At 35.2% G+C, this 27,954-nt stretch overlaps 3 protein-coding genes across 3 annotated transcripts; 2 read left to right on the forward strand and 1 right to left on the reverse strand.

Annotated features, from left to right (window-relative positions):
* The first annotated feature begins 824 nt into the window (after positions 1 to 824).
* Positions 825 to 3,553, forward strand: LOC103339569 (transferring glycosyl group transferase). Its single transcript, XM_008242886.3, is given in 3 exon segments — positions 825 to 2,255; positions 3,161 to 3,324; positions 3,327 to 3,553. Coding segments are annotated over 3 exon segments (1,563 nt in total). The 5' UTR covers positions 825 to 930; the 3' UTR covers positions 3,401 to 3,553.
* A 796-nt stretch (positions 3,554 to 4,349) lies between these two features.
* Positions 4,350 to 10,166, reverse strand: LOC103339570 (downstream neighbor of Son). Its single transcript, XM_008242887.3, is given in 16 exon segments — positions 4,350 to 4,585; positions 4,588 to 4,712; positions 4,843 to 5,042; positions 5,393 to 5,480; positions 5,624 to 5,733; positions 6,190 to 6,291; positions 6,549 to 6,670; positions 7,072 to 7,170; positions 7,282 to 7,496; positions 8,202 to 8,392; positions 8,470 to 8,620; positions 8,709 to 8,797; positions 8,896 to 9,025; positions 9,136 to 9,203; positions 9,530 to 9,682; positions 9,964 to 10,166. Coding segments are annotated over 15 exon segments (1,902 nt in total). The 5' UTR covers positions 9,641 to 9,682; positions 9,964 to 10,166; the 3' UTR covers positions 4,350 to 4,484.
* A 5,331-nt stretch (positions 10,167 to 15,497) lies between these two features.
* CPK20 (calcium-dependent protein kinase 20) lies at positions 15,498 to 22,036 on the forward strand. The gene is made up of 7 exons (XM_008242888.3): positions 15,498 to 17,134; positions 18,759 to 18,902; positions 19,003 to 19,155; positions 19,905 to 20,020; positions 20,428 to 20,595; positions 21,284 to 21,508; positions 21,593 to 22,036. Exons 1-7 carry the CDS (start codon positions 16,216 to 16,218, stop codon positions 21,686 to 21,688), a joined length of 1,821 nt encoding a protein of 606 aa, XP_008241110.2. The 5' UTR covers positions 15,498 to 16,215; the 3' UTR covers positions 21,689 to 22,036.
* Positions 22,037 to 27,954: the final 5,918 nt, after the last annotated feature.

The raw sequence follows: 27,954 nt of genomic DNA on the forward strand, positions 1-27,954 counted from the left end.
CTGAGTTCCGTCGTCGGAGGTGATGGAGGAGTGGGAAAGACACGATGAAGGAGTAGAAGACGCTCTGATTTAATTTAGTTTGTTTTATTTAATGTTAACTTTTCTTAATTTTAGTTATCGAAACATTAATGTAGGGTTTTTTTTTTTTTTTTTGGTCAATTAATATAGGGTTAGGGTATAATAGGAAAGAAAGAACAAAAAAGAACAAAACGTTTTTTGAGAATATTTTTTAAGAATGAAAACAAAAAAACGAATTTGCATTTTCAAGATCGAAAATGCGTCAGATAGATTAATTGAAAAACATATTCAGAAAAAAAATAGTGAAAACGTGTTTAGTAGGATAATTTGATAATAATAATATGTGAGTTATTTTTGCTAATTTCTATCCTAAAAAAATATATATTTTTTTAAATTCTGATATTTTAAAGGCTAAAATTATTAAAACAATAAAAAATGTATAATAAAAATATTTTTTTTTCCTAATTTTAGAAAAACCTAGATAATAAAATTTTATTATCTTTAGTTTAAAATAAATTAAAATTGAATAATATATGATGGTTTTATCCTAAAATAAATATACACTGGTGTAGCAAAATAAAATAATGAAGTGGAATGAAAAAACTGAAAATTGAGAAGAAAAACAATTAAAAAGAAAAATCAGACTAAAAAAAAGAAAATAAATCAATCAGACCAAGGGTAGAAAATGAAAACGATAATTTGGTGTTTTCAACTTTACTACATAAGTTTGAATTTGTTTTCAGAAAAAAAATTCAATTGAAAATGAAAACCACCGAATGTATTTTTGGTAAAAAACGGACCTTGAAAACGTTACCGGCCCTAAAGAAATGCGTTTCTAACTGCGCCAATCTAAAACCCTGCCCCATCGCTCGGCCATTCTTCTGTTTCAGCAGCGCCACAAAACGCTCTCCAATGCTTAGCTGCAAAACCTTATTGTCCAGAAGGACCAAAATCATAAGGAAAAATAAGAAAAACAACAGCAAAAACAACAAAAGAAGCAACAGTTTTTCTACAAAACAAAACCCCATTTCCGAAATATACCAGCAGGAAGAAGATATAGAGGAAGAGGAAGAAGAAGATGGTGATGATGTTGAGGAAGGTTTTAATCTTAAAGCCTCCGCCCCATCACAATCACATGGGGTTCAACCACTGGGAAATCTCTACCTCAGCCCAGGCTCTGTCAACTCAAGGAACACTGGCTTAGGTAATCTCCAAACCCTAACAGATGAGCTTGTTCTTGAGGTTTTGGGGTTTTTGGGTGGGGCCCATTTGGGGTTTTTGGCCTCTGTGAGCAAATCTTTCTATGTCTTTGCAAACCATGAGCCCCTTTGGAGGAACCTTGTGTTGGATAATCTAAAGGGTAGGCTTTTGTATAATGGCTCATGGAAATCTACTTACATTGCTGCTCGTTACCCTTCATTTGATGAGTCTAATATCTGTGTTTCGGGTTTGAGAGTGAGAGACTTTTATTCTGACTATCTCTTTCAGAGTTGGCTCTGTGCAAATCTCGAAATGAAACCTGAATGGCTTCAAAGAGATAATATAATCCGAAGAAGGGGCATTTCGGTTGAGGAATTCATTTCTGATTTTGAGGAACCAAATAAGCCGGTGCTGTTGGAAGGGTGTATGGATAATTGGGTTGCATTGGAGAAGTGGGATAGAGATTATTTGGTTCAGGAATGTGGTGATGTACAATTTTCAGTTGGGCCAGTGGAGATGAAACTTGGGGAGTATTTTAGGTATGCTGATCTGGCGAGGGAAGAGAGGCCACTGTATCTATTTGACCCAAAATTTGGAGAAAAAGTTGCAATATTGGGTTCAGAGTATGAAGTTCCAGTGTATTTTAGGGAGGACTTATTTAGTGTCTTGGGAAGTGAGAGGCCAGATTACAGATGGATTATAATTGGACCAGCTGGATCAGGTTCCTCATTCCACATTGATCCTAATTCGACTTCAGCTTGGAATGCGGTGATCAAGGGGTCAAAGAAGTGGGTATTGTTTCCTCCTGATGTGGTTCCTCCAGGGGTGCATCCCAGTCCAGATGGTGCAGAGGTGGCATGTCCTGTTTCAATAATTGAATGGTTCATGAACTTTTATGGTGCAGCAAAGACTTGGAAAAGGAAGCCTATTGAGTGCATTTGTAAGGCGGGGGAGGTGATTTTTGTACCTCAAGGATGGTGGCATTTGGTGATCAACTTGGAGGAATCAGTTGCCATTACACAGAATTATGTTAGCAGGTATGGATTTTCTGTAAGTTATGCTTTTTAATCTGAAAATTCTCATATTTTCTGTTGCATTTCTTGTAAGAATCGTAAACTGGTAGTATATAACTAGTCCTATTAGCTGGTCAAATAATGTTAATATGGCCTTCTGAGCCCTATTTTGATGATTAGTGTTACGATGTATTAAAAGAGCAAATTGGAAATAACACTGTTTTCAAAAAGCCACAGGAAAATATGGGCGAATTTAGCTGAAGTTTAGGATTAGTGTTACGATGTATTAAAAGAGCAAATTGGAAATAACACTGTTTTCAAAAAGCCATAGGAAAATATGGGCGAATTTAGCTGAAGTTTAGGTGTAATTTCAAGTATCCACTAGTGATATTTGAAAAATCAAAACAGATTAGTTTATAGAAAGATGCCTGAAGAAGAGGCATCTTTGGTCATGTAAAGATTGGATTTCCAAATTGAGAGATGTATCTTTTTAATAGGCCTGAAGGAAAGCCAGTGGATTGTAAGGGTTGTGTGTATCCTTGACCTGACATTTCTAAGAAATTAAGAAGTTCAGCTACTTTTGCGTTTTTGTTATTTTGTAAAATATTCGCTTAGGGAGGAAGTTGGATGTTAGATAACAGATATTTGTGTGGTGTAGGTATTTGAATTCAAGGATACGGGAGAAAGTATAATTTTTTTATCAAAAAATCAAAACATGTAGTAAGATGTTTACAGCTCTAGATTAAAATGAAACTCCAAAAAGAACCCAAATACATAGCATGCAAAAAAAAAAAAAAAATTAATGTTATATTTCTTCAACATCGTATGGCAGGATGAGGATGTGCAGTGCATTCCCCATTCATAAAATCCACTGTTTTGGAACATAGAAAGGTTTATGGTTAAACTTACCTGGTTTTTATGTTTTGCAGGAGAAATTTGTTGAATGTCTTGGATTTTCTTAAGAGGCCAAATGCCAGCACTCTTGTATCTGGAACGAGAGATCGGGTGAATTTGTATGATAAGTTTAAAAGTGCTATTGAGGCTTCTTTTCCTGGTACTATTGATCATCTTACACAGAAGGCAGAAGAGAAGAAAGCCAACAGAAAAAACCATCCTTCTGGGATTCAGTTACAGATTCGAAGGCTGGTGCTTTCAAGTTCTCTTTCTAGAGGAAAGGGACCACAAGACTGAGCAAACTGGAACTAATCTTGCCTCCAGCAGAATGAGAGGAAAAGAACAATTTTGACACTAATTTGATTCATTAGACATTGTTGTATTTCTATCATTTTTTAGCATATAATGGCATTGAGTGTTTTCTTTCTCCTGCCTTAGTGCATCTCATAGGCATGGGGGAAAATTGAGTTCAAATCTCATAGGCAATGAGCTTCTACCTATTTGTTGTTCCCATTTTTCGAGTATTAGGTTCACTAGGCACTTGCCTGGCCCTGACTAAAGTAGGAAACTCATAAACTTTAGCAAACGCAGCTCAACATAACGATAGCCTAATACCCCCACCCTTAGCTGGAACTCAAGATTACTCACCATCGAACCATGAATCATAAAGATCGATTCTGGAAATCAATTCTTGCCCTGCCTTTTCAGGAGCATTTCCATATTGCCATTCCCAGGGTTACTTATGTTGAAAGTGCCAACAGGTGTTTTTGTTGTCGAATTTTGAGTAACAGGCTACACAAAAGGAGTTGCCCCTCAGCTTGAACCCCTTCCTCTCTTACTTAGTTTCAAATAGAAACCTTAAAAACATAACCTTGTTCGCAAAATCTTGCATGCAAAAATTGTATACAGCCCCTTAATGCTGGTCACTTGACCAACTTTCTAGTACAACAAGAATTTCTCCTCAAGGTCATAAAATCTTGTAACGTATTTAGTATCCACTGCAACAACCAAAAACTTATGAAACTTTTTTCGGACAATCGTCCTGAGTTGAAACTTTTTCGGCACTATTACGATATGGTCGTAAGTTTGTCAATGCATATGAAGTTGCAACTGCATTCCAAGAGCGTAGATTATAGTACATTTGCTGATAATTCTTTGTCAATAAAACCATTAATCATGCAGCATGTATTGCCATATTTCCAGGATTCATGTAGCACAATTTAATTGGTAAAACAAATCTTATATAACCAAAACAAGGCCATCCAAAATTAGATTAGACCAAATCAAAGCACATACAATTAGTTAAAATTAAAGAATTGAAATCAGCCAGAAACATTGTGAAAATAAATTATTGTATTTCTAGTCGGCTTCTAAAGCCGAAGAAAGAGAAGCTGAATAAGAACCATTTGAGAACTTCAAAGTTTCCAATAATCCCATGCGCAAGTAAGGAGTAACAGTGGCTCTGGAATACCATATGCATAAGTGCTTTCTTGCAAGTCTTCAGCTGCCGCATCTTGACAATCAGATTTCTCAGGAACTGCTTCTATAGCAACATTCAAACCGTTTGAGGTAGGTTCATTCATAAAGCTGGAAACAACCCAAATCAAGTAAAGCCACGAGTAAGCTCCAAATTCAGACTACTTAAAACAAAGAAAATCTCTAAATTCAGACTAGTATGTAAGGGTTCATATGAAACGAAAATTACGCTAATGTTTACCTCGCCTCAAAGCTTTTCCCTTCAGAGCCCATTATGGCACATAGGCTGCAAATGATCCATGGTGGAAGATATGCGTCCTTAATTTCAACACTTGAGCAGAGACCGGCTGATGAGCTTTTAATGGATCCATCATCATTAATGATGGATCCTTTATTGGGAGCAACAATATGGTCCGGTCTTTTCAATTCCATGCATTTAACCTGCAAATATATTTCAGAGAAAATTCAACATAATGAAAAGGCAAGTTAGCATATTCATGACAAAACGGTGGGAATTGTTCTCTGCACAGGTCTGGGATCTCCATTAGGTAAAAACATAGGCCCAGTAAGTCATTATCTATGATACGGTGAAGGCTATAAATCATGCCTTGACTCTAATAGTTACTAATAGCATTGGCAGTGGCAAGCATAAAGCTCCTCCCAAAAGCACATACTCAAACAGATACAGAATTCAGTTTGATGGCAACAAGACATGCTGACATAGTATGCTACAATCTCCGTCGCATAACAATTAATGTTATTAAGGAACCACAAACATTTTTCACACCCACCTCTGGAGAAGAAATTGCAGCATTCTGAAATGGCAAAGGTGAATATAATACAGGAACATCTATTCCCATCAAGACAGTCAAGAAAGATCTGAATTGTAACCAGAAGAAAGCAAGATCAAATGAGAAGATAATAAATAACAAATAAGTGTTTAATCAGTTTAGCCAGATACATGGAATTTGAAAACCAAGTGGCTGAGGTTACAACAGAGTTATCTTTTTACAATTACATACCTATAATTTAACAAAATATCGAACAGACCATGTACGTTCGTATTGCCACTGAAAACAAGCAATGATTCCGGAGTATTATCTATATCAGACAAGGAACTCGAGCGCCGAGTCTGCAAAATTTGCAATGGAGGCACAAATAAGTTAAGCAGATAAAGGATCTTTAAAACATGTCAAGCTGGAAATGGCACGAGGACGTGACCAATGCATATGGTTTGGCATGTGTGATCATCCTTCCAACCAATATCTTTATAAAGATAATAGTGGAATGATACAAACCTCATTATCAAGTGTAAGACTTTTGTCCAAAAAAAAAAACGTGTAAGACTCTCAGACTACTCTTTTCTTGTTCTCTGAAACTGTCGAAAGTTTTTATATTATCAAGTGGTGGATAAGAACAGACAACTGCTGCCCAGTATTGGCGACTCAGTAGAACAATGAAGCAACTAATCTTCACCATATCCCACAAAAAGTAGAGAAAGGTATTTCATGACCTCACCAGGCCTGAAATAAAATAAGCAAAACAACAACAAAGAGTGATATGTGGGAAAGAAAAAACAGATATTAACCTGGCTGAAATTCTGCTTCTCCATCTCTGAGAGCTCAATAAGAACTTCTTGAGCGACTTGCTCTACTTTAGAACGGCAAAGAGGCATAGAGAAACAAACGTCCTGATGCCAATATTGTACAGTGAAAAAACGTAAGACATAGAAAAAAGGACAAAGAAAGCAGTACAAGGTCCATACTCAGATGATACACAAAATACACACAACAAAGACAAGGTTACACACTACAGTACAAGGGCCATCCTCAGCCTGAAACATTAGATTTAAAGAACAAAAAGGCAAAAATAACAAGAGAACTGTGAACATTTATACAATTAAGATGAGTACACTTCTAAAAAATAATAATAATACTCGCAACTTACATGCTCTCTTAACAATGATCGCAAGGCTCCTGTTGACTGTGAGATATAAGCATTGTTGAAGCGTTTTGAGCCTCCAGCGACGTCAGAACCAGTGAACATCACCACAAAATATGGAGTACACACTATAAGATTTGTAAATGAAAATAGAAATCAGTGTGGAGTTCATATGGAAAAAATAAAGAGGGTTTAGCTCCACAAAGTAAAGTCTATGCCTTCTTGAAGCTACATCAATGAAATAAGACATTCTTGTTTTGTGTATGATGATTTATAGTTATATGCAAAAGCTAACATAAAAAAAGATTTAGCAGAGACTGAAAAATGGGGAGAAACTAATCCTTGTATGTTACATAAGGCATGATTCATTAATTGTATCCCCACTCTTAGAAGAAGGCTAGGAGCCTTGCAGTAGAGGAACAATTGTACATCAATAAATAATAAATTAAGAGAGTTCAAAAAGTATTACATATATAAACACACATAAAAGTGGCTTGAAAAAACACATTGTATGGGCATAAGTAATTACCATAAAAGATATTACAGGTCCCATTGCGAAGCATGTAGTAAAGACTTTGAAATGAGTCCTCCCATGCTACCTGTCGTTTTCTTAAGAATTCCATTTCCGCTGCAAAAGTAAAAGTAAAACTATTGATAATAAGACAATTTCAGGAAAATAAAGAAAGGAGAAAATCAAAACAGTTTGCAAAATATATATATATATATATATTTGGCGCACCTCCCTCAGCTGTTGATGAGGTCAACACTTGTATAAGAGAAGGTGGTAGCGTAGATTGAGGGTAAACCCATGAATGTAGAAGTTTAGAACTAATGACTTGGGAAGTTGATGTGAGCCCTGAGCTGTGGCTCCTATTTTGATCCTCATAAGAATTAGACTGGAACTTGAGATAAGGCATAGTAGTGTAGGCTCCGCACGTTACTGACCTATGAATCCTGAAAATGCAAAATGAATGAACTAATTACAAACATCCTGCCAACTATGACCAATGAAAAACTAATGGAAATAAGCAATGCATTAGCACAAAATGGGTGTAACAGGTGAATAGAATGTGCAAGGGACACCCTCTAAACAAAATGAAATGACTAGTTTTCTCATGTCTGCACTGTCCATATATATATAATTACTTTACTAATGAAAAACTAATGTATGGATAGAAATAATATGGCACTTGCATCTGGGCACAGGATTAAAATTATAGTATTTTCATATAATCCATTCACAAGCATAAATTGATGATTTGACTAAGACACCAACGCCTAGCCAATATCTGCTAATAATTCATATTTTTTTGTCACTTATTTTGACCCAGTCTTCAAGTTTATTGAACCTGCATAACAGATTATCTTGGTTGACGGATTAATGCATGCGCACAAGTAATTAACTGTGCATTGGGATGGATTAACAAACCAAAAGAATGCAAAAGTAGCGATCCTGTCTTTAAGTACTCGAAACTAAACAAACTGTTTTTTTAAGGACCTTTTTTGTTAGCAACTCTATATAAATACAAAATTTTAGAACACAGAGATACAAACTCAAGATAACTATCAGGAATGAAACAAGTAAATTTCCAACTATATCAGCAATTTTTTTTGTGGAATCTAAAGAAATTGTTATAACAGCTTTAGCTGTATACTAACCAATTCACTGGGGAAGAGGACACCACCCGCATACTAGTTTTCAAAGTAAAATCCAGAGGAACCTTTGCACCAGGTAAGCAAAAGTTGCCTGAACCAGTTGATGTAAGATCCCGGCATCTTTCAAAAGAATAAGCAGGTAAACCAGTGGTGACTGAGGATTCATGGGCAGCCATTCCTTTTAACGCTTTATCCTGGTAAAATAAGTGCAGAATCGTTAACAAAAATTCTTTGAGATTATGTAGTTAAAAGGAAATTCTACTAAGTTTACCACATCGACAGTTGCAAAACCAGACAATCTGTCTCCGCCTGATGAAAGCTCAGTAACACTACGGAAAGTACTTTGACTACACTTTCCAATTGTTTGAAAAGCTTGCGCCACACCATTTTCAGTGTTTTTATCAGAAGCTACAGTCTCTGGACTGTTTGGAGAAACAAGATAGAATTGATAAGAAAATAACAATGGCATGTTTGTCATTAATTAGGTAGGCATAGTACTGAAAGACACACCTGAAATTTTGGTGTTTTCTCTTGGAAACCAAACTTGAGACCACAGAAACATTCTTCAGGCTGCTAGGTTGCTCCACTGAAATATTTCCCTAAGCACAATGATAGGGTAGTTTTGCATAAGCCCAACAACGGTTAAATTTTAATAGTAAAATAATAGGGGAAAAGGTTTTTATGATTATGTGCAAACCTTAGCATTCTCTTTTCCAGAAAGAGTCCTGAACTTAGATTTTTTTGCAGCATACACTTCATCCATACGAATGTCAGTGTATCTAGGATTCCTGAACAGTTCTGGTTTCTTAAGCCCATTTTCCACCTCACTAGTGTTACATTAAGAAGACATGTCAGTAATGAGATCAAGGAAAAAACAAAAGGAACACATGTTGGTGATTTACAAAACTAAACTAAAAAATAAATAGAGAAATTAAACCTTGTGGAACCAAGCAAAGGAGCTGGAGATTCATCACTAATCTCCATTGCATTCATCCGCTGCTCTCCCTGTCATGCACACATTATAAATGAAAACCTTCTTAACTACATTGCCTGTAGAATTATATGCAAAGCTTCTTGAAAGTACACATCAATAAAAATGAGTACTAATCTATACATAATCTTTTGTTTGTAATAGGCAGATATATCACCATACAATAACTATATATAGCACTAAGTCTTTAACAGAATGTATCGTAAACTGAATCGCCTGTCCATAACCCAGTGCAGTAGCGAATCCCACTTAATGTGAAGCCCTGGGAGGGGAGATTTCGGCAAGCAAAATAACACAACAATTCATGGAGAAAAACAAGCCCAATGGTTCAACAACTTACTCTCAGTTCAGATGGTGTCTTTCTTTTCACTGTTGCACCAGCCTTCAAAGTCCCACCACCAATCTTCATGGAAGTGGAAGGTAGAGAACCAGGTGGAGCAACCTTCGCCATATCTTGGTCTCAAACACGATTGACGAAAGGTCGTTTCAGGTCCTACATATGGTTAGAGCATCGATTCAATAAGCAAAGGCAACAAAACCCTTCAAAGTCCCAGCTAGCTATTACAACAAGGATTAAACTAACAGAAATTTACCAAAAAAAGAAACGACTTTTACGATTCGTTCACCAATTCAGCAGTTAATCTGTATGTAAGCAATCCGATTCAAATTCCAGATAACCCAAATTGATTACCATCAAATACGAAATGAACCCTAATCGACTAATTAGCATATATTGCGTCAAAATCTTGCAATTTTAGAACCAGAGAGTCTAACCTCAGTGAAGAAGAGATCTCCAGAGCAAAAGCATTGACGAAGAAGAGCTCTCAGTGCAGCGTAGCGTCGAACGAGATCAATCTCTATTGTTTCGATCGATTTGCCCCAAAAATCAAATCCCAGTCCCAGATACTAGGGCAAACCGAAGGGGCAGAGAGAAGAGAAGAGAATAGAAGAGAGAGAGAGAGAAAGGGTGGGAAAATGCGGCAAAGTTATGAGATTCGACAAATTTTGTTTGAACAATTTAGAATTTCCCTCCTGAAGGTGACGCCGTAAACTCACGGACGTTAATGACCGTTTATCTCCCTCGCGCTGTCACGGTCTGAAGTCACAATCCAAATTAATGGAATCTGAAACTTCCAAAGTCTCTTTCTTTTAAAATTTCCTTGGAAAATGTTACGGCCTTTACTCTCTAGTCTCTAGAGTCCTAGTTGGGTATATTATATAGAGAGTGAAAATAACCGTTAAATTTCAGAAAGATGGGTCAGTGGTCTACTACTAACAACACTGATATTGTCCTCAACTTAACCATTTACAAAAGTCAGTAGGTGTGGAGTTTTATCATAAAAAACCTCAGTGTGATTAAGAGTGGAACCACTTATTATAAGTTGTAATTTATTCAGTCAAGTTTTTAAGGTGGAACTTTACATTCTTCAACAATAACTTCCCTCTCAAGGCAAATCCTAAATCTTTTAATTAGTTTATGAAAATGAGCTTCTTCCTTTTTTGTTTGGACCAAATAAATTGAAACATGCAACTTTTGCTTAACAAATTTTTTGACAATTACTGCATCAACAAATATGTGCTGAGTTTTAATGTCCTAATTCTTCTACATCAACGTCTGTTTTGGGGAGCTCTAATGGCGGGCTAATTCAATCAGGTGGGTTCCTCCCAAAGCATCCGTTTGTCAATATGAGTTTTAAGACCATGTTAAAGATTCTTCATTGTCGCCTTCGGATTATGTATTAGAGATTAATTGTCAAATTCTAATGTGGCTTGTGGTATTTCAAAATTCTTCATTGTCGCCTTTCGAATATTTGGAATAACATATTCTATTTATGGTATTTCAAAATTCTTGTTTGAATGTTATTTGAGTCCAGAATATTTGGAAAACCGTTTCTTCCTACCATATTCTATTATGGTATTTCAAAATCCACCGAGCTCGAATAACATTCAAACAAGAATCAACCTGATCAGTTAACATTCACATACAAAAACATATAAATAATATAAAAAATATGGTGTATATATCCATCAAAGTCAAAAGCTATAATGTATACAAGAAGTAATCTATGCAAGAAGTAATCTATGTTGAGCTTCTGTTGGTTCTCACTGAAGTGATCTTCTTCATGGCTGATCAAACAAGAAAGCACACTTAGAAGAAAGAGCAAGACCTAGAACTCAGAAGCAAAGCAAATTTCTTAACCTAGCATCCATGGCCAACTAAGTTAACCTTGATTATTATTATTTCCGGTAAGCCGTTGCACGAGATCCATAAAGTCTTGAGGCTGCACATGAATAACCTTTGGTGAAATCAGATAAACTATAACTGGATTTGACGAAATCGGCCGCTGCTGCTGCTTCTTCTTCTTCATCTCCTGCCTTGAATTCTTGCTCACCACAAGAGGTTTAGGCCTTGGACCCTGCAACTCCAAATGCCTTCTCATCATGTTGCTACAACTCATCATCTTTATTCCCTTAATTATTTCTGATGTTTCTGAAAGATTATCGAGCAAGTGAGTAGTGAAAACCTGAAAAGAGTTGCAGACATTTATATAGTAATGTTGGTTGAGAAAAGGCCAATTATTTGGTGACTTTTCAGTTGTTTTTTTCCATTAGAATTTGAATTGGTCTTTCTTGTGATAAAATATTTGGTGACTATTTATTCAGTATCGTTAGCCGGCTGTCTCCCCAGGGACGAGAGAAACCAAGAATTTTGCTTCTTTAATATATTTTTATATATTTTGAACAAATATTCAGAAGTAGGGTCAGGTGTGACAAAGTCAGTCAAGGTCGTCAATGTTGGTGTACTTTTCTCCTTGGCGTGCAGTTTTTTATATATTTATTTCTTCGGCCTTCAGAATTTTGAGCTTCTTATGGTGTCTCATCTTAGTTTTCTGGTATAAATAAATCATCAGGGTTTACTAAATCAGAGACGTCTTCTGGAAAGAATGAGAGAGGGGACCAGGGGAGAGACCGAGTGAGGGAGGCATGATACAACACAGATCATATTCTAGAATATATGAGAAAATAAATAAACATGTTATATATAGAAGCAAGCTACGTTTTAGTCTTGATATACTAAAGTAGTATATTGACACTAAATTCGGCACCAAAAAACTTTTGTGGATAACCATGTTCATACCCATTGATCTTTTATTTATTAATGATGTAGTACATTTGAAATGACTAAATGCAATAAGTAATTTGAACCCACTTGTTTTTCTCTTTTATTCAAATCTTGCATGCATATAATTTGTAGTAGTAAAAAAATAAAAAATAAAAAATAAAACCTACAATGTTATCTAAATCCATCAAAGGAACCCTAAAAGAAAATTTTCAAATTATAAAGGGATTTTTGTAGAAATGTCACCTTAACTTATATCTCAGTTTCAATTTGTCACCTTTAAAAAAAAAAAATGACAACTTTATTTTTCAAAATCCATGATTTGTCATCTGACTTTAACACCATCTAATTTTCCATCCATTCTAAGGGTATTTTAGCATTTCCATTTTCAAAAAAATAAGAGAGAAAAATTATACATCTCTCCCTTTCTCCCCCATCCTAACCCCACCTTCCCCTAAAACACATTGCACAAGACCCCCCCCCCCTCCCCCTACTCTATCTTTGTTTCTATCTATCTCTCTCTCTCTCTCTCCACAAATTTTCAATATGCAAATGGAAAAATACCAAAAAGAAAAAATAATACGAAAAAGGTGGATTTGTTTTGGGTGGGCAAGGGAATTTGTGTGTGGAGGGTAGGTGTTCCATGGTTGAGAGAGAAGGAAGAAGTGGTAATAAATTTCAAGGTGGGCGGGGTTGGTCGAAGCCGCCAGTGCCGCACATGGGATGGGAGAAGGTGGGATTTTTTTTATATACAATTTTTTATATAACTATTTTTCTATTTTTAAAAGAATAATGCTACACTTACCACATTTTTTCCCCACATTTCTATACCACATGATGTGGCATGGCCATATTATATGACACATCAATTAAATCAAGAGTAATGCTACACTTACCACATTTATATCCCACATTTTCATACCATCTTATGTGACAGATGAAGTGGATAATCACATTAATTAAAAAGTGTCAATAAATCATAAAAGTAAAGAAAACTTTAAATTAATTTTAATTGATGTGTTGTCCACCTCATCTGCCACATAAGGTGGTATGAGAATGTGGTATACAAATGTGGTAAGAGTAACATTATTCTTAAATCAATGAAGTGCATTTTAATTAAGACAATTAGAAAAACAAATGTTGGAATAAATAATAAATAATTTTAATTAATGTGGCTGTCCACCTCAGCTGTCATATAAGATGATATAGAGATGTGGTATACAAATATGGTAAGAATAACATTATTCTTTTAAAATACTCTTGAAAATGGAAAGACTGAAATACCCTTTAAAATGTATGAAAAATTGGATAGTGTTAAATTCAGATGACAAATCATGGATTTTGAAAAATTAAGGTGACATTTCTCTTAAATTTTTCTTTAATGTGACAAATTGAAACTGAGGTATAAGTTCATGTGACATTTTTACAGAAAATTCAATTATAAATCATTTAGCTATTGATTATCATCATGATCTTATAAGTAACTTCAATAAATACGATTGGAAACAAAATGGGTAAACTACTTTTGATTAAATGATGATGAAATATTTCATCAAGCTAAGTTATCACTCTCTGAATTATAAGATGTGTGGAGATGGGCTGAAGGTTAGAACAAATGTGAATTAAGGGCCCATTGGGTTTCTTATTTATGTCAACAAATTGGGGTGTTTGTAAGGGATTTCAAATGATTAAGTTAGAGCTTAAAAAATCAAATCAAGCTGAACATGGAAAATAATTAGGAGGTCATGCCACTCTGTATTGTAGGAGAAATTACAAAATGAGAGGAAAATAAAGAAGGGTGTGAGATATAGAAAGTGGGTTTTGACCCAAAAAAAAGATATAGAAAGTGGGTGAGTAAAGGAAAGATAAATCCTAGGGAAAAATATTAAAACAAAAACTATCACAAAGTCACATGATTAATTTAGGGGTGGAGAAAAAAAAATTCACATGAGTCACGACATATATATGGATACCTCTCCTTTATTGGCAAGATAAATAATAAGTAGATCAAAATGATATAAGAGCATCTCCAACAGTCTTTTCAACATTTTTGGAATGCTAAAATAGGTGAGCCACATCATCAAAACTCTCTTCAACAGTCTTGTCAAACTCAATCATCAAAGCTGCAATCTCTTTATGTCTCTCTTCAGGACTAATAAGTTAACATTGGCTCTTCAAAATATTTAATTTTACTTCGGAAACATAAAACCTACATTGAAAATGTTAAAAACGTGCATTTTTTTATTTTCAAACGATAACTTCATAGACATTTTTCATATGTTTTCATTCTTTTCCATAACATTGCATTAATTGAATTGAAGAGTCTGTTGGGGCATAAATTATTAAAGTATCAAACAAAGCTTTTCAAATTGCCACGTAAGTCAACAAACTTCAATTTGAAAATTTTGGTTTACTACTACTATTGGAGATACTCTAATCTTATGTTTGACTTTTCAAATGAATTCGAGTTGGATTAAAAGTAATACAATCCTTTACTTTATAAAAAAAATTTGGATAACTTAAAACAAAATCAAGAGGTTCGTAGTTCAAGCAATAAAAAACATTCAGCTATGCAATCGTGGTTTTGTCTTAGAAATCCCATCTCCATTATCATTTGTATAAAAATAAGCTTAATCTAGAAAAACTAAAACTACGTACTTGAGCTCAAGCCTGAAACACAACCTAAAAATATTGAAGTACCTTTGACACGAGCCTTCCAACTTAAACTCAGGACCTTAGATTGGGACCTTAAATCTGAGACTTACTATGCATGAAACCTCGGTACCAAACAAAAAATAACATTATATAACCAATGTAGCTGTTTAACATCATGTTAAAATGATATTAATAATTCACTATGAGATTTGAGGAATGGAAAATCGAACCTACGACCTCGATTGCATGAGTAAATGGTCTTAATCATTTGAGCTACAAGCTACTTACGAAATTTTAGATTTATGCATACTCCATTTGTTTCAAATAATTTTGTTATTTTATAAGTTTTAGATTGTTTTTTGGGAACTAGATTAGAATATAATTCACAATAACGATTTATGGATTTGTATTTTGTTTTAAAAATCCTTAAATTTAAGAAGTAAGATAATTCAAATAATTCCTCGCACACAAAAAAGAAAAATCCTTATTAAGAAAAAACAAAATATAATTCAAATATAATAATTAATGGATTATGTGGCATAAGCTTAACACGTAATTATGGATTTGTAGCGTCGATCACGATCTCTCTCTCCTTCTCTACATGCAGAACTTGGATATGGCGTCCCTTCAATTTTCGAAAATTAACCAAAACTTTAGAGTCACAGCATTTGATTCCTTTCAATTGCTTCTCATTCTTCTTCACGACTCTGCTACCCGCTCTCAATAGCTTCATTTCCCGCACTTTCCATTGATTTTTTTTTTCCAATTTCGAATTTTAGGTTCATTTTCTGGAGAAATTTTTGTTCTCATCATTTGAATATTGTTTTTTTGTGTACATTTTTGGGGCAACAATTCTATTTCTTGAATATCGTTATTTTCCCTTTGTAGTTTCGATTTTCTGGAAGAAATTTTGATTCAATTTATTCACAGTTGATTTTTGAGATATATCTCGAAATTTTGGACGTTTCTATACGTTTTCGGATGCAATGTTTTAGTTTTTGCTATGGAATTTGTGGGAAAAATTGAATTTTGGGGTGCTTTTGTGGGAATTTGAACAGAACAAGGTGCAGTTGGGATTTCCTAACATATGCTGTTGGGCGCAAAGAATCGAGCTAGGTTTTGTTCAGGTCCCTGATCTGACCGCAGAGGTAGGGACTTGATTGGATTCTTCTTTGTAGTTAATGGGATTCAAGAAGATTGATTTGGATGTTGAAATTCATAGAGGGAGCTGAGATTGGTGTTTTTGTTTGATGGGGAACACATGTGTAGGACCAAATCTTGGTGGTGGGTTCTTGCAATCTTTTACTGCTGCGGTTTGGCGAAACCGGCCACCAGAGGACAGGCTTCCTCCTCCTAAATCTAAGGAAGAAAACAGTAGTAAAAATGGCGCAAATTCAAACCATGGTTCCTCTAAAGGTTCTGAATCTGATGCTCCTAAAGCTCCTCCTGATCAGGCTCCTAAAGCCAGTGAGGCTCCCCAAAATCCAGTTCAAAGCACACCGCCTCTAACTGTGAAAATTAATGATGATCCACCTCAAAAGGCAGAACCTGAAAAACCCAATAAGCCAGAGGTGAAGGAGGAGGTGAGTAAGCCCCCGGATGCTGAGAAACAGAAGAAACCTGCTCACATGAAGAGGATTTCGAGCGTCGGGCTGCAAGTCGAATCTGTGTTAGGAAGGAAGACTGGCAATATAAAGGATGTTTATAGTTTGGGACGGAAGCTTGGGCAAGGGCAATTTGGGACAACGTTTCTTTGTGTGGAGAAGGAAACCAATAAAGAGTTTGCATGCAAGTCAATTGCAAAAAGGAAATTGACAACACAGGAGGATGTGGAGGATGTTAGGAGGGAAATTCAGATAATGCATCACTTGGCAGGTCACCCCAATGTGATACAAATCATCGGCGCTTATGAGGATGCTGTGGCGGTTCATGTTGTGATGGAACTTTGTGCAGGTGGGGAGCTTTTTGATAGGATTATACAAAGGGGGCATTATACAGAGAGAAAGGCAGCTAAGCTTGCAAGGGTTATAGTTGGTGTTCTCGAAGCATGCCATTCTTTAGGTGTCATGCATCGGGACTTGAAGCCAGAGAATTTTCTATTTGTCGATCAGGATGAGGAAGCACCACTTAAAACAATAGATTTTGGGCTCTCGGTGTTCTTTAGGCCAGGTATGATGCCATATTCGTGGAAGATAGAGTTATATTCGTCTATGGAATCCATATGGAAAAAATTGGACGCAAACTTTGTTGCTCGACCATGTTGTCATAAATATGTGAAAGAGATATATGCTTTTGCCTCATACTACTGCTGGTATTTGGTTGTGGTAGAATTCACTTACTATTTCTTCCATTTTATCTTGTTTGTTTACTTTGATAAGTGCAAGGTTCTTGATTTTATACTTCTACAGTGGTTATGTGGAGTAGGCTCTACCATGTTTCTCTTATGGTTGCTTCTGAAGTGATCTGAAGAATTAAATGTTAGGATCTATGTTCGTAAAGTAAAAATCTGTTGACCATAAGTGCGAAGATATTTGGCACATATATAAGCAACCAATCTTTACCCAATATGAGAATGGAAAAGAGAGGTGTGTGGATGGGAATGTACTGGGAGAGGTAAGAGTGTTAAAGGTCGTGGCAGGGTAGATATCAAATGTTAAGAGTTGGGGTGTGTGGCGTTGGAGAAGGAGGCGGACAAGTGATGTAACTGCTAAGAGATGAAAAGGGTGGATGGCTTTGTATAATATTATGGTATGATAATTAGCAAAATCATTGTTGAAGCTCAAAAGACGAAGGATTTGGTATTGCTTGATATGAAATTGAATCTAGTGTGTATTTCAGGGTTTTATTCTTTCGGTAGAACTTAGCTTTCCCTTTTCTTCCTTTTTTAAGTCTTGGTTCAAAATTTCAAGAACTGGCAGTTTTATTCGATTTGGTTTGGTTGCTTCTACATATAGCCTATACTGCACTTTGTAAGATTACTGGAGACATAGGTTACCCTCCCCTTAAAGATTCATCACCAAATGTCAAGTCTACACTTGTATAACAGCCATTTTGGGGATTTTTGTGACTAACCTTTAGGTGCTTTCGTAATGCTATGATGTTTTCTCAGGTTTCAAGCATTTGCATGTGTCTGTCCAAAATCTGTAGTATTTGAATATTCATGGCAAAAAAAAGTTTTCAAATATAGAGGAAATAGAAAATAATGATAGTAGATGCTTATGCTTACAAGGTTAGCTGAACTATGATAGCTGGATTCGACGGAGAAATCCCATTTGTTTATTTTCCTTTGGTATATGATTTTCTTTCTCATTTCATTATTAATTTAATGTGTATATGGCTTGTGTACATGGTGTGCTACCACTAAACCAAACTGTTGCTTGTGTAAATGGGTTGCATTCCTTTCTGGCTCTTTTCTAAAAAGTCATGCCCACATGCTAAGTGAAGACCACAGAGGGATGTAATCCTAATACACTAACTATTCTAAAGAGAGTTATTTAGAAAAGGGATATAGTTTGTGATTTAATCTTCAAATAATCATTAAGCGATTGATATCCATGCCAAATGCCATTGTTGTTTCCTATTCAAATGATTCATTCCCATGCCCCATATATGGCTGCTGCAAGTCAGTATGTTTAAAGTTTCCAATCATTCTCTTTTGTAAATTTTGTGTTTTCCTAAGTCAGCAACATGTCTAACTGTTACTTTTTCTCATTGGAACTTATTCAACGTAGTTAACATTGCTAGCCTGAATTCTTTCCATGTCTAAATTGTAACAAAAAGCCCATCTTCCCAGGAGAAACATTTACTGATGTTGTTGGGAGCCCTTATTATGTGGCTCCAGAAGTACTTCGAAAGCTTTATGGTCAAGAATGTGATGTTTGGAGTGCTGGTGTGATCATTTATATCTTACTCAGTGGAGTGCCCCCATTCTGGGATGGTGAGAATATCATGGCTTTGATGTATTGAATATTCATTGAAATTTTATCCATATAAGAATTACATCTAATTTCTAGTTTGCTTATGATGTCCTGGATCAGAAACGGAGCAAGGTATATTTGAGCAGGTTTTGAAAGGTGAACTTGATTTCATATCAGAACCATGGCCCAGCATATCTGAAAGTGCTAAGGATTTGGTTCGGAGAATGCTTGTGAGGGACCCAAAAAAGCGGCTAACGGCCCATGAAGTTCTTTGTGAGTAAAATTTCTCTGCAAGTTGGACTTCTTGTTGCAACCTAAAAGTTTCATTTTATCATGTCATTAGGGATAACGGACAAGTGTTTGTTATTTAACTGGGCTGTGCAATATTAATTGTGAACAGTTCAAAATTTCATTTACCAAGGTGATAAGTGATTGAGAAATAGACTACTAAGAATGATTGATCAAATATAGGGATGGATTCTCCATTGTAAATGTAACCCAATCAACATAAGCGGAAGCATTAGTTAGCCTAAGTGGTTTCTCTTCTTAAACATCTCATAGAACATAATCAGGGACTTGAAAAGGCAGATCACGGATGCAGTTTATTGGAGACATTTATCAATATTTCTTTTTCATTGTAAGAGGTCATTTTTTTAAGAAGTATCTATTAGTCCAATCATTACATGATAATTTGAAAGTGTAAACATAGTTAGCCTCACAATTGGTTTTTTGAAAATTTACTTGGCCTTGTTGTTTGCATGTTATGCCTTTAGTGCCTTTTATGATTTATGTTAAGAGGGTGTTTGCAACTTGGTTTTTGCTATGTCAAGTAAAATTTCTTCGTAATCAATAGAATCCATTTTTCTTTTGAGCATATAAATGAGTAGATAACTGGATACATAATTGAAGGTGGCAAATGCTTATTTTTTTCTGTTCAAACTTTTCGACCTTGGCATGTTCTCAGCATTTCTTCTATCATGAATCATAGTGTTGCATTAAGTAGCACTTTTTTCCTCGTGCAGGCCACCCTTGGGTTCAGGTAGATGGTGTTGCTCCTGATAAACCTCTTGATTCTGCAGTCTTAACTCGCTTGAAGCAATTCTCAGCCATGAACAAACTCAAGAAAATGGCCATCAGAGTGAGTATCATCCTTAAATTTTACAACATTAAAAGATGTTAAGGTCAGGTTTGGATGGTTAGGGTATTGTCATTCAAATTTTCTGTAACAGTATTGATTCATTCTAGCGTGTTGCATTACAAAGTACAAGCACACACAGGATGTCATGTGTCTGACATGTTACAGTTGTTACAAAGCTATTTGTTATGCAATGCGATAGTTACTATATCTATATAAGCTCTTGTCAAAGTATTTTTTTGTAAGTGACGAATCTTGGTCTGGTTGCCTAGACTTTGTTGATAATTGGAAAGCAGAAGCAAACAAGTTTGATATCACTACTGGCAGTCTAATCATTTCCTGCCTGAAGATTTTTGTGATATCTTGTTCTGTATTTGGGTATGACTTGCCCATCTTTGTTTGTTTTGTAGGTCATTGCAGAAAGCCTCTCTGAAGAGGAAATTGCAGGCCTGAGAGAAATGTTCAAGATGATAGACACAGATAATAGTGGGCATATTACCCTTGAGGAACTGAAGACTGGCTTGGAAAGAGTGGGTGCTGATCTCAAGGATTCTGAAATCAGTTGGTTAATGCAAGCGGTAAGTGCTAGGTTCGGACACAGAACTTTATGTAGTCATGTAGCAAACATGCTATGTTTTAAGAGTTTTTATAGCCAAAAATACAAGTTGCCTTGTGTGCCGAGAGCAAGCCTTTCGGTCTGCATAGCTTCTTTCTTTTTTTTTTCCATTTCTTTTCGGATTTTTAAATTTTTAGTTCTACAGAAATAAATGAGGCCAATACGGGTTGAATTCATGAGACTGGGTGAGTTGGATTAGGTTGATCAATAGGTTAGATTACGGAGTTCGTGTAATATTTAAAGTTATGTGCAAAGTTATCTTAATGAAGGAAAGCAATAAGACTGATTATTGTTAAATAAGAATTCTGTAAGACTTAGCGAGCTTTGTATGGAGGGATTTTAGCAAACTATGAACAATAAGAAGGTTTAAGTATAGAAACAGTAGAGCGTGGGAGAGAGAAATTGGGGTTTCAATTACTATATTATCCCTAGTTTAAATTTATTACTTGTTTAATATAAGAGAGGCATAATTCATATTTCTGTGTTCCAATTGATGGAGGAGTTTTCTTAACAGTTGGTATATTCAGCCAGGTGAATTGCAAGATGACCTGGCCGAATATTTCCTATGCGTCTAGGCTTGTAAGCAAATTAATTAGCAATTTTCTGTTTCCCGATTGATGAAGGATTTCCTTTTCTTATAAAAATTTCAGGCGGATATAGACAACAGTGGTACCATAGACTACGGTGAATTCATAGCAGCAATGCTACACCTAAACAAGGTCCAGAAGGAGGATCACCTGTATGCAGCATTCTCGTACTTCGACAAAGATGGAAGTGGGTACATCACTAGGGATGAGCTGCAACAGGCCTGTGAGAAGTTTGGATTAGAAGATGTTCAGTTAGACGACATCATACGAGAAGTTGACCAGGATAATGTAATTGACTCCCCTGCTCAATTTTCACCTCGTGGGTACAAAATTGTTCACAGAAGTTTCAAACTGATTTATTTTCTTTTTCAGGACGGCCACATTGATTATAACGAGTTTGTCGCCATGATGCAAGACACCGGTTTCAGCAAGGGATTGCAAAGTAACATGAGTAGAAAGGTAGGGTGAGTCTCCGATTCTCGGGAAGCCATCAAGCATAAGGAAAAAAGAATCAACGACACAGTCTATGTAGTCAATATGTACCAATATTTGCTCCTTCATAAAAAAGGGAATTAACAGAACTAGAGATGCATACTGTTGTAGAGATCAGCCAGCAGGTTTCAGGGGGTGAGAGAGAGAGAGAGAGAGAGAGAGAGAGAGAGAGTTAGTGCCCTGTTCTTTCTTTTCTTCTAATGCTCTCATTTTGTATTTACCATTTAGCTTTCTGTTCACTATTTCTTTTTCACTTTGGAATTGACTGCAGCATGTCACTTATTTTTTTGAAGTTATTTGTATTTGAATCCATTTTTTACCGTACTTGTCTTTTTATCATCTATTTTTGGTACGTAATTAAAGCACGTCCATGCGTTTAGAAGCTTGAATTTATGGTTCAGATTTCTGATTTTGACAAGGTTCCCTAACCTATTCATATACTTTATATGTTTTATATAATTAAATTTCCAGAGGACAAACAGAGAGGTACTTACTGTTTGATCGTTTTCAGAGGTTTATGTATAACAGACGTACAAAAATTTTGCAGAGAAAACGACGGAGGTAGCATATAGTCCTATCAACCAGAAAAGCCATAGAGCCTTCAACCCACCAAATAAGCTAAACTAATTTGATGGACGCGTTTATAGGGTAGCTCACTTTGCATTGTATTTTAATGATCTCAATCTCAACTGTTAATCTTTGAAGTATTTCCTTAAAATTCGACTTTGTGAAAGATACCCATACAAAACAGAAAACCATTTAACCATTTGATTAAGTTATCATATTTTAGTGTCTTTATGATTTACAATTTGTCCAACTCTTTACCAGAAAAAATTGTAAACGAAAAACTTTAAAGATTTACTGCTCGAATCACTGTTATATAATGCGTAATGCACTTTACAAGATCTGGTGTAAAAGTGAATTTGGTTTTGGTTATAAATGCACCTCATATATATATGTACATATCATATGTCTGTATGTGTGAGTGGTACGTACGTACTGTCAAAGTGCAAAATGTCCATATCCGTCATCGTTGATTGATAGGGCCTAGAGAGAGAGAGAGAGAGAGAGAGAGCGAGCATACTGAAACTGAACCATCAAATTTGTCTAATATGCACCAGCTGCTTGCCATTAAATTTAAATTATTGCTGTTAGGTTGTCCACAAATACTCAGAATGGAACCACACATTTGATGTCAAACAGTGATCATAGACAGGGAAAGGGATAATGAGATCGATATGCTCTTCACATCGAGTTTTAAGAGATGATCACTTGACTTCCATCGGTGAGATCAATAGGGTTTTAGTGGGAAATTAATGCATGTATATTTTTTTGATACAAAGTGACATTGAAAGCTGATGGATTCGAATAAAACCTCGGGTGCAAGAATAATTGCTATATATTAAATTACAAGTTTATTGCTAATGCATTCAACTTATAATTCAAAATACATATATACTATCGAAAAATATATATAAATAACAAATAGCAAAGAAGTTTTCTTTTAAGTTGATGATGGATCCGAGGTTTTCCTTTAATTTTCAAGAAAAAAAAATCAACCTAGTATACTTTTCCTTTTCTTTTTATTTTCATAATTTGGTTTCAGCAATGGCTCGAAGCACATGATATTTGACCTACCACACACCATCTTTTTCCATTGCAGATACAGCTTTTGATGAACTTTCTAAAAACTGTATATGACACACACCAACTTTTAATTCATCCTTCACTTTCAAGCCCTCTTTCTTATGGGATGAAAACGAGAGAGATAAGAAGAAGAAGAAGAAGAAGAAAATAAGAAAAAAGTTGCAAGTCCCCACCATGACACCCTTTCCTGCTGTCGATTTCACCTTTGCATTATTTGGACCACTTCTTTATTTTCTTCGTTGAAATATTTTCTCATTGAAATTAAAACAGAAAGAAACAGCCCGTGCTGGATTGGATGAAGGTGTCCCCTACAGCCTTTTCCCTGATTGCTCTCTCACAGTCAAAACCCTCGAGGACACCATGCATATGATGCTTGTATGTTCATTTTGGTTTTTTTGTATTTTATGGGACAAAAGTCAAATAAGTCATCAACTTCATTTATTTTCTAACTTTTTTCTATGTCAATATGAAGTACGTACTACTTGGTACTCTCCAAGTGGGTCTTTCATTTTAAATAGTAGGGTATAGAGCTATTGGAAAAATTATAATAGTACCAAACTCTTATTTACGGTGCACACAACCGAATCTTGCTAGAAATAAATGTAATTTAAAGTTAATTCAAATTTAAATAAATAACCGAGTCACTTGACAAACAAAACCAAAGGAATAAATTTGGCTATTTCAAGATCCCATTTTTTTATAAAATATTTATAAAGCATTCCTTTTCGACATCGGCTCCGTAAAAAATCTCATTATTTGATTATTGGATTTCATTTCAAGCATATATATGCATACTCAATAATATTGTTGTAGTAGCTATACATAGGGAAGGTGGAGTCAGCTCAAACTTCAAATTCTGTCTATCAATCAAGCCCTTTATTGCTCAAAGGTGTTTTTTTAAGTGGGAATCTTTCATTTACAACAAAAGGTTTGTGTCACCATAACTGGTCTTTTGCCATCTGTTCTTCTTAGTGGGAGGCTGCCTCGATGCCTTTATTAATTAATTAGAAACCAAATAGGCATCACTACCCTAGTGCCATAGCCACTTCCAATTCACTCATTGCTGATGCATGTTGCCCAGTCCACCATTTTCTTCCACTAGGGTTTAGGGCCTTCCACTTCTACTAAATAATTGAGATTATACTTTTTAGGTGCATAAATAGTTACCCTTTCTTCATCCCAAAATTACAAAGTTTCTTTTGCACTTTTAACTTTTGACTGTCTAATCAGTCGTAAATGTGAGCTGTAAATTCAAACATTTTAAGTTCGAATATTCACAAACAGAAATGTATATTCTTGAATTTGCTTGATATTTGTGATTCACGAGTTATGATAAGTATCTATAATTTTCTCAAAATTTTACGCGTGATAAGATAAGAGGACTGACCGCGAAGATAAGAAGAAAAAAATTCCCAATCTGTATAGCTTTTTGCCGTTCCCATCTTTTGCCCATCCAATTCCTTTTGTGCTGGCTTCCTTCCACAGAAAGGTCCTCCAACTTTTTAAGCTTTTGTGTTTGTGTGTGGTCTGCAAATTGAATTTCATAATTCCTCCACCTGCTTTGCACTTGGTTGTGCTATGCACATGCATGAAGGAACCAAAAAGGAGCAAAAAAGATTGTGTCACAATGCTATCAGCTGCGTGATCTTGAGGACCACGTGTAAACACTACAGGGCAGCTGAATGGGATCGAGCCATTTGACCTGCCTACGTGTCATGGCATTTGTGGTGCTGGACTCACAGCCAATGAGCCATTAAGTCAAGCTGGACCGTGTGTGGCTGGGCGATTGCTGACCCTACACGTGGCAAGCGAGTGACAGCTTCGGCTTGTATTAATAACAACTGTTGACACTGGTACAAATAATATGCTGGCTACGATCCTCTCTCAGGACACTCGACCTCAACTCAGACTGACTGCCTAATCCCTTGCAGTCACGTCTTTGTCACGTGCCTTTCCCTCAGTTGGACGGCACCGCCTTGGAGATTTGGAGGGAGAAATTTTTCCAACATATTTCTTTGTTTTTATTTGTTTGTTTTTATTTTGAAAAAAGAAGAAGAGAAAATTCGACAATGTATTTCGTGATGGATAACAATTAGTTTTATTAGTTTTTATATATATTTATTTATAGCGGATAATAATAATTAAATATTAAATATTATTTATATAGATTAATAATATTATGTGACAGTGTGATTCACTTAAAAAAAAATTTATCCTAAACTCAATGGTATTCCCCATTAGAATTTCTTGGGTCAACAAATGATTAATTAACATAAATTTTAACAAGCAACACAATTCAATTAGTTTACAATCTTAATCAATCTATTTGAAGATGACCTAAACTCCACCATGCATAGTTCTCAACGTTCTTGCCTCCATTCCAGTGTCTTTGGAAACCCTAACAACAACAGCAAGCAACACACACAAACAACACATGGACATTAAAAGTAGCATTGATGTATAGTTCCTCAAACCATATTACATTTGTTGTCTTTATCTAATAAATTCAGAGTATCATATATAAGTGACATATTAAATATATATATATATATATATATATGATGAAAATTTATGTTGCATGGACACAAATACAGCGACACGAGAATTGGAAAAACAACAAACTTCAAAAAATTAGTACACAAGGACACGACAATTAATTTATTCTTATTATAATAATATTTATATATATTAAATAAAAACAAAATATTGATGTTCATATTCCAATTTCACAATACCATATATAGTGAAAGTCATGCTTTCCAAGTTTTTCAAATGTAGTTTATTAATTTTATATGAATTATAATTGAATTAACACATTAATTGACCATGAGTATGAGTTGATCCATATTCAAAGAGTGTCGTGACTATAAACAAGACGTTAACCGTTGAAAATAAGTGTCTAAGAAATGTTCGAGTGAGTATCCGACACTCGAACACTTGGTCTTAATAAAGTGTCTATTCAACATAGATGAAAACTATAAATAATATGATGAAAATGTCGTAAAAAAGAATTTTCTTTTTTGGAGCTAAATAAAGAGATATTCTTAAGGATGGGAACCAGCTGGTTAATTATTATTAGGATAGTTAACAATAGGGTGCCACGAGGCAGGATTTGGTGGAGCCATCGAATTCGAGGGTGACCTACCATGAAACAACCACCGCAGCTCCTCCTTGATCCTTATCATCAGGAACCACCAAAATTGTCCTTTTGGCTTTTGGGGCCACTTTTTGTCCAAACCCTAGCTATTTCTGGACACCTATCACCTGCCAAATGGTCCATCAACCCATCCCTTCACCCCTAAATTACTACTCTACCCTTCCACTCCTTTTCCTTTTAGGTTTGCCCTTGATTATTTGCTCTAATTTGACATGTATTTTATATTTCTTCAAAAAATCATAATAATTTATCAAGATATATAAAAAAACAGCTAGCAGGATAAAGCATTATCCCTTTGCCCAACTTGCCAAAAATAATTTCTACGATGCTACAGACTACAGTTCCCTCTGGATTGCTCTAAAATTTATATGAATTTGGCCCGCCACAGAGAAAATTCAATGATCTTGAGTGACCAAGTTGCATTCATGAAAATACCAACATATATAGCACCAAAAAGAAATTTTTTGTCATTCATCTGTCGATGTTTAAATACTTTTTGGTTTAGTTTATGGGTTAATTATAAAGAACACGCTCTTACAAGAAATTTGTACGTAATTTAAGTGATTAAAAACGTTCATTTCCACAACCCAAGTCCACTATTCCTTGTATCTATTTTTCCTTTCATTCATTTTGTTTTTCGCTCTACCAACGGATATAAACAGCAAAATCTGTTTTGCTTTTCCCTCATATAAAGGAGAACGTTTAAAAATAGAAACGTGATAAAAACTAGGATTAGTATCCTTGAAAGGTCAAAGAAAGTGGGAGGGTGGCACAGACAAAGGAAACTTCAAATCCAAATTACGTGCAATAAGGTGCCAATAAGAGTCACAGCACGACTAAATTTACAAAATAATCGTGGGAATTATTGTCTGTACCTAAATCTATCATGCGTCATGTCAATGTGATCATTTAATTTAGAATACTTGTACACTAAACGTCATATAATTTCTTGTTTATGAGGTACACTAAATAATCTTTCAACAACATTACGTACATTAGGGTCTCTTTAAATAGACACCAAAATTTACAAATAAATTATCGTGTCTCTATGTTACTACACGGAGGCATGTCGTTGTAACATTGCGAATCAACCCAAATTTAAACATGTGTGTGATCATTAGTTTAACCTAAACTTACTATATTAACGATTGAATATATGTTATAATATAGGTGTATTCGAAAGCATATGCTAGATTATATCGAAAGCACAAGATAATCTTTATTTTTAATGCACGTATTAATCCCAGTATTAAATATATATATATATATATATATATTATATTGAGAAGGAAAAAGAATTAATGTGGACCGTTTGGGAGCAAAATACCAAAAGAAATTAATTGGTGCCCTGTTTAAAGGGTAATCTAAGACCAAAACTAGACCTCATATTACAGAGAAATGTAGGCCCTCCAACAAAGCAAACAAAATTCATGGTCCT

Source organism: Prunus mume, linkage group LG8 (genome assembly GCF_029339155.1).
Source record: "Prunus mume cultivar Tortuosa linkage group LG8, ASM2933915v1, whole genome shotgun sequence".
NCBI lineage: Eukaryota > Viridiplantae > Streptophyta > Magnoliopsida > Rosales > Rosaceae > Prunus > Prunus mume.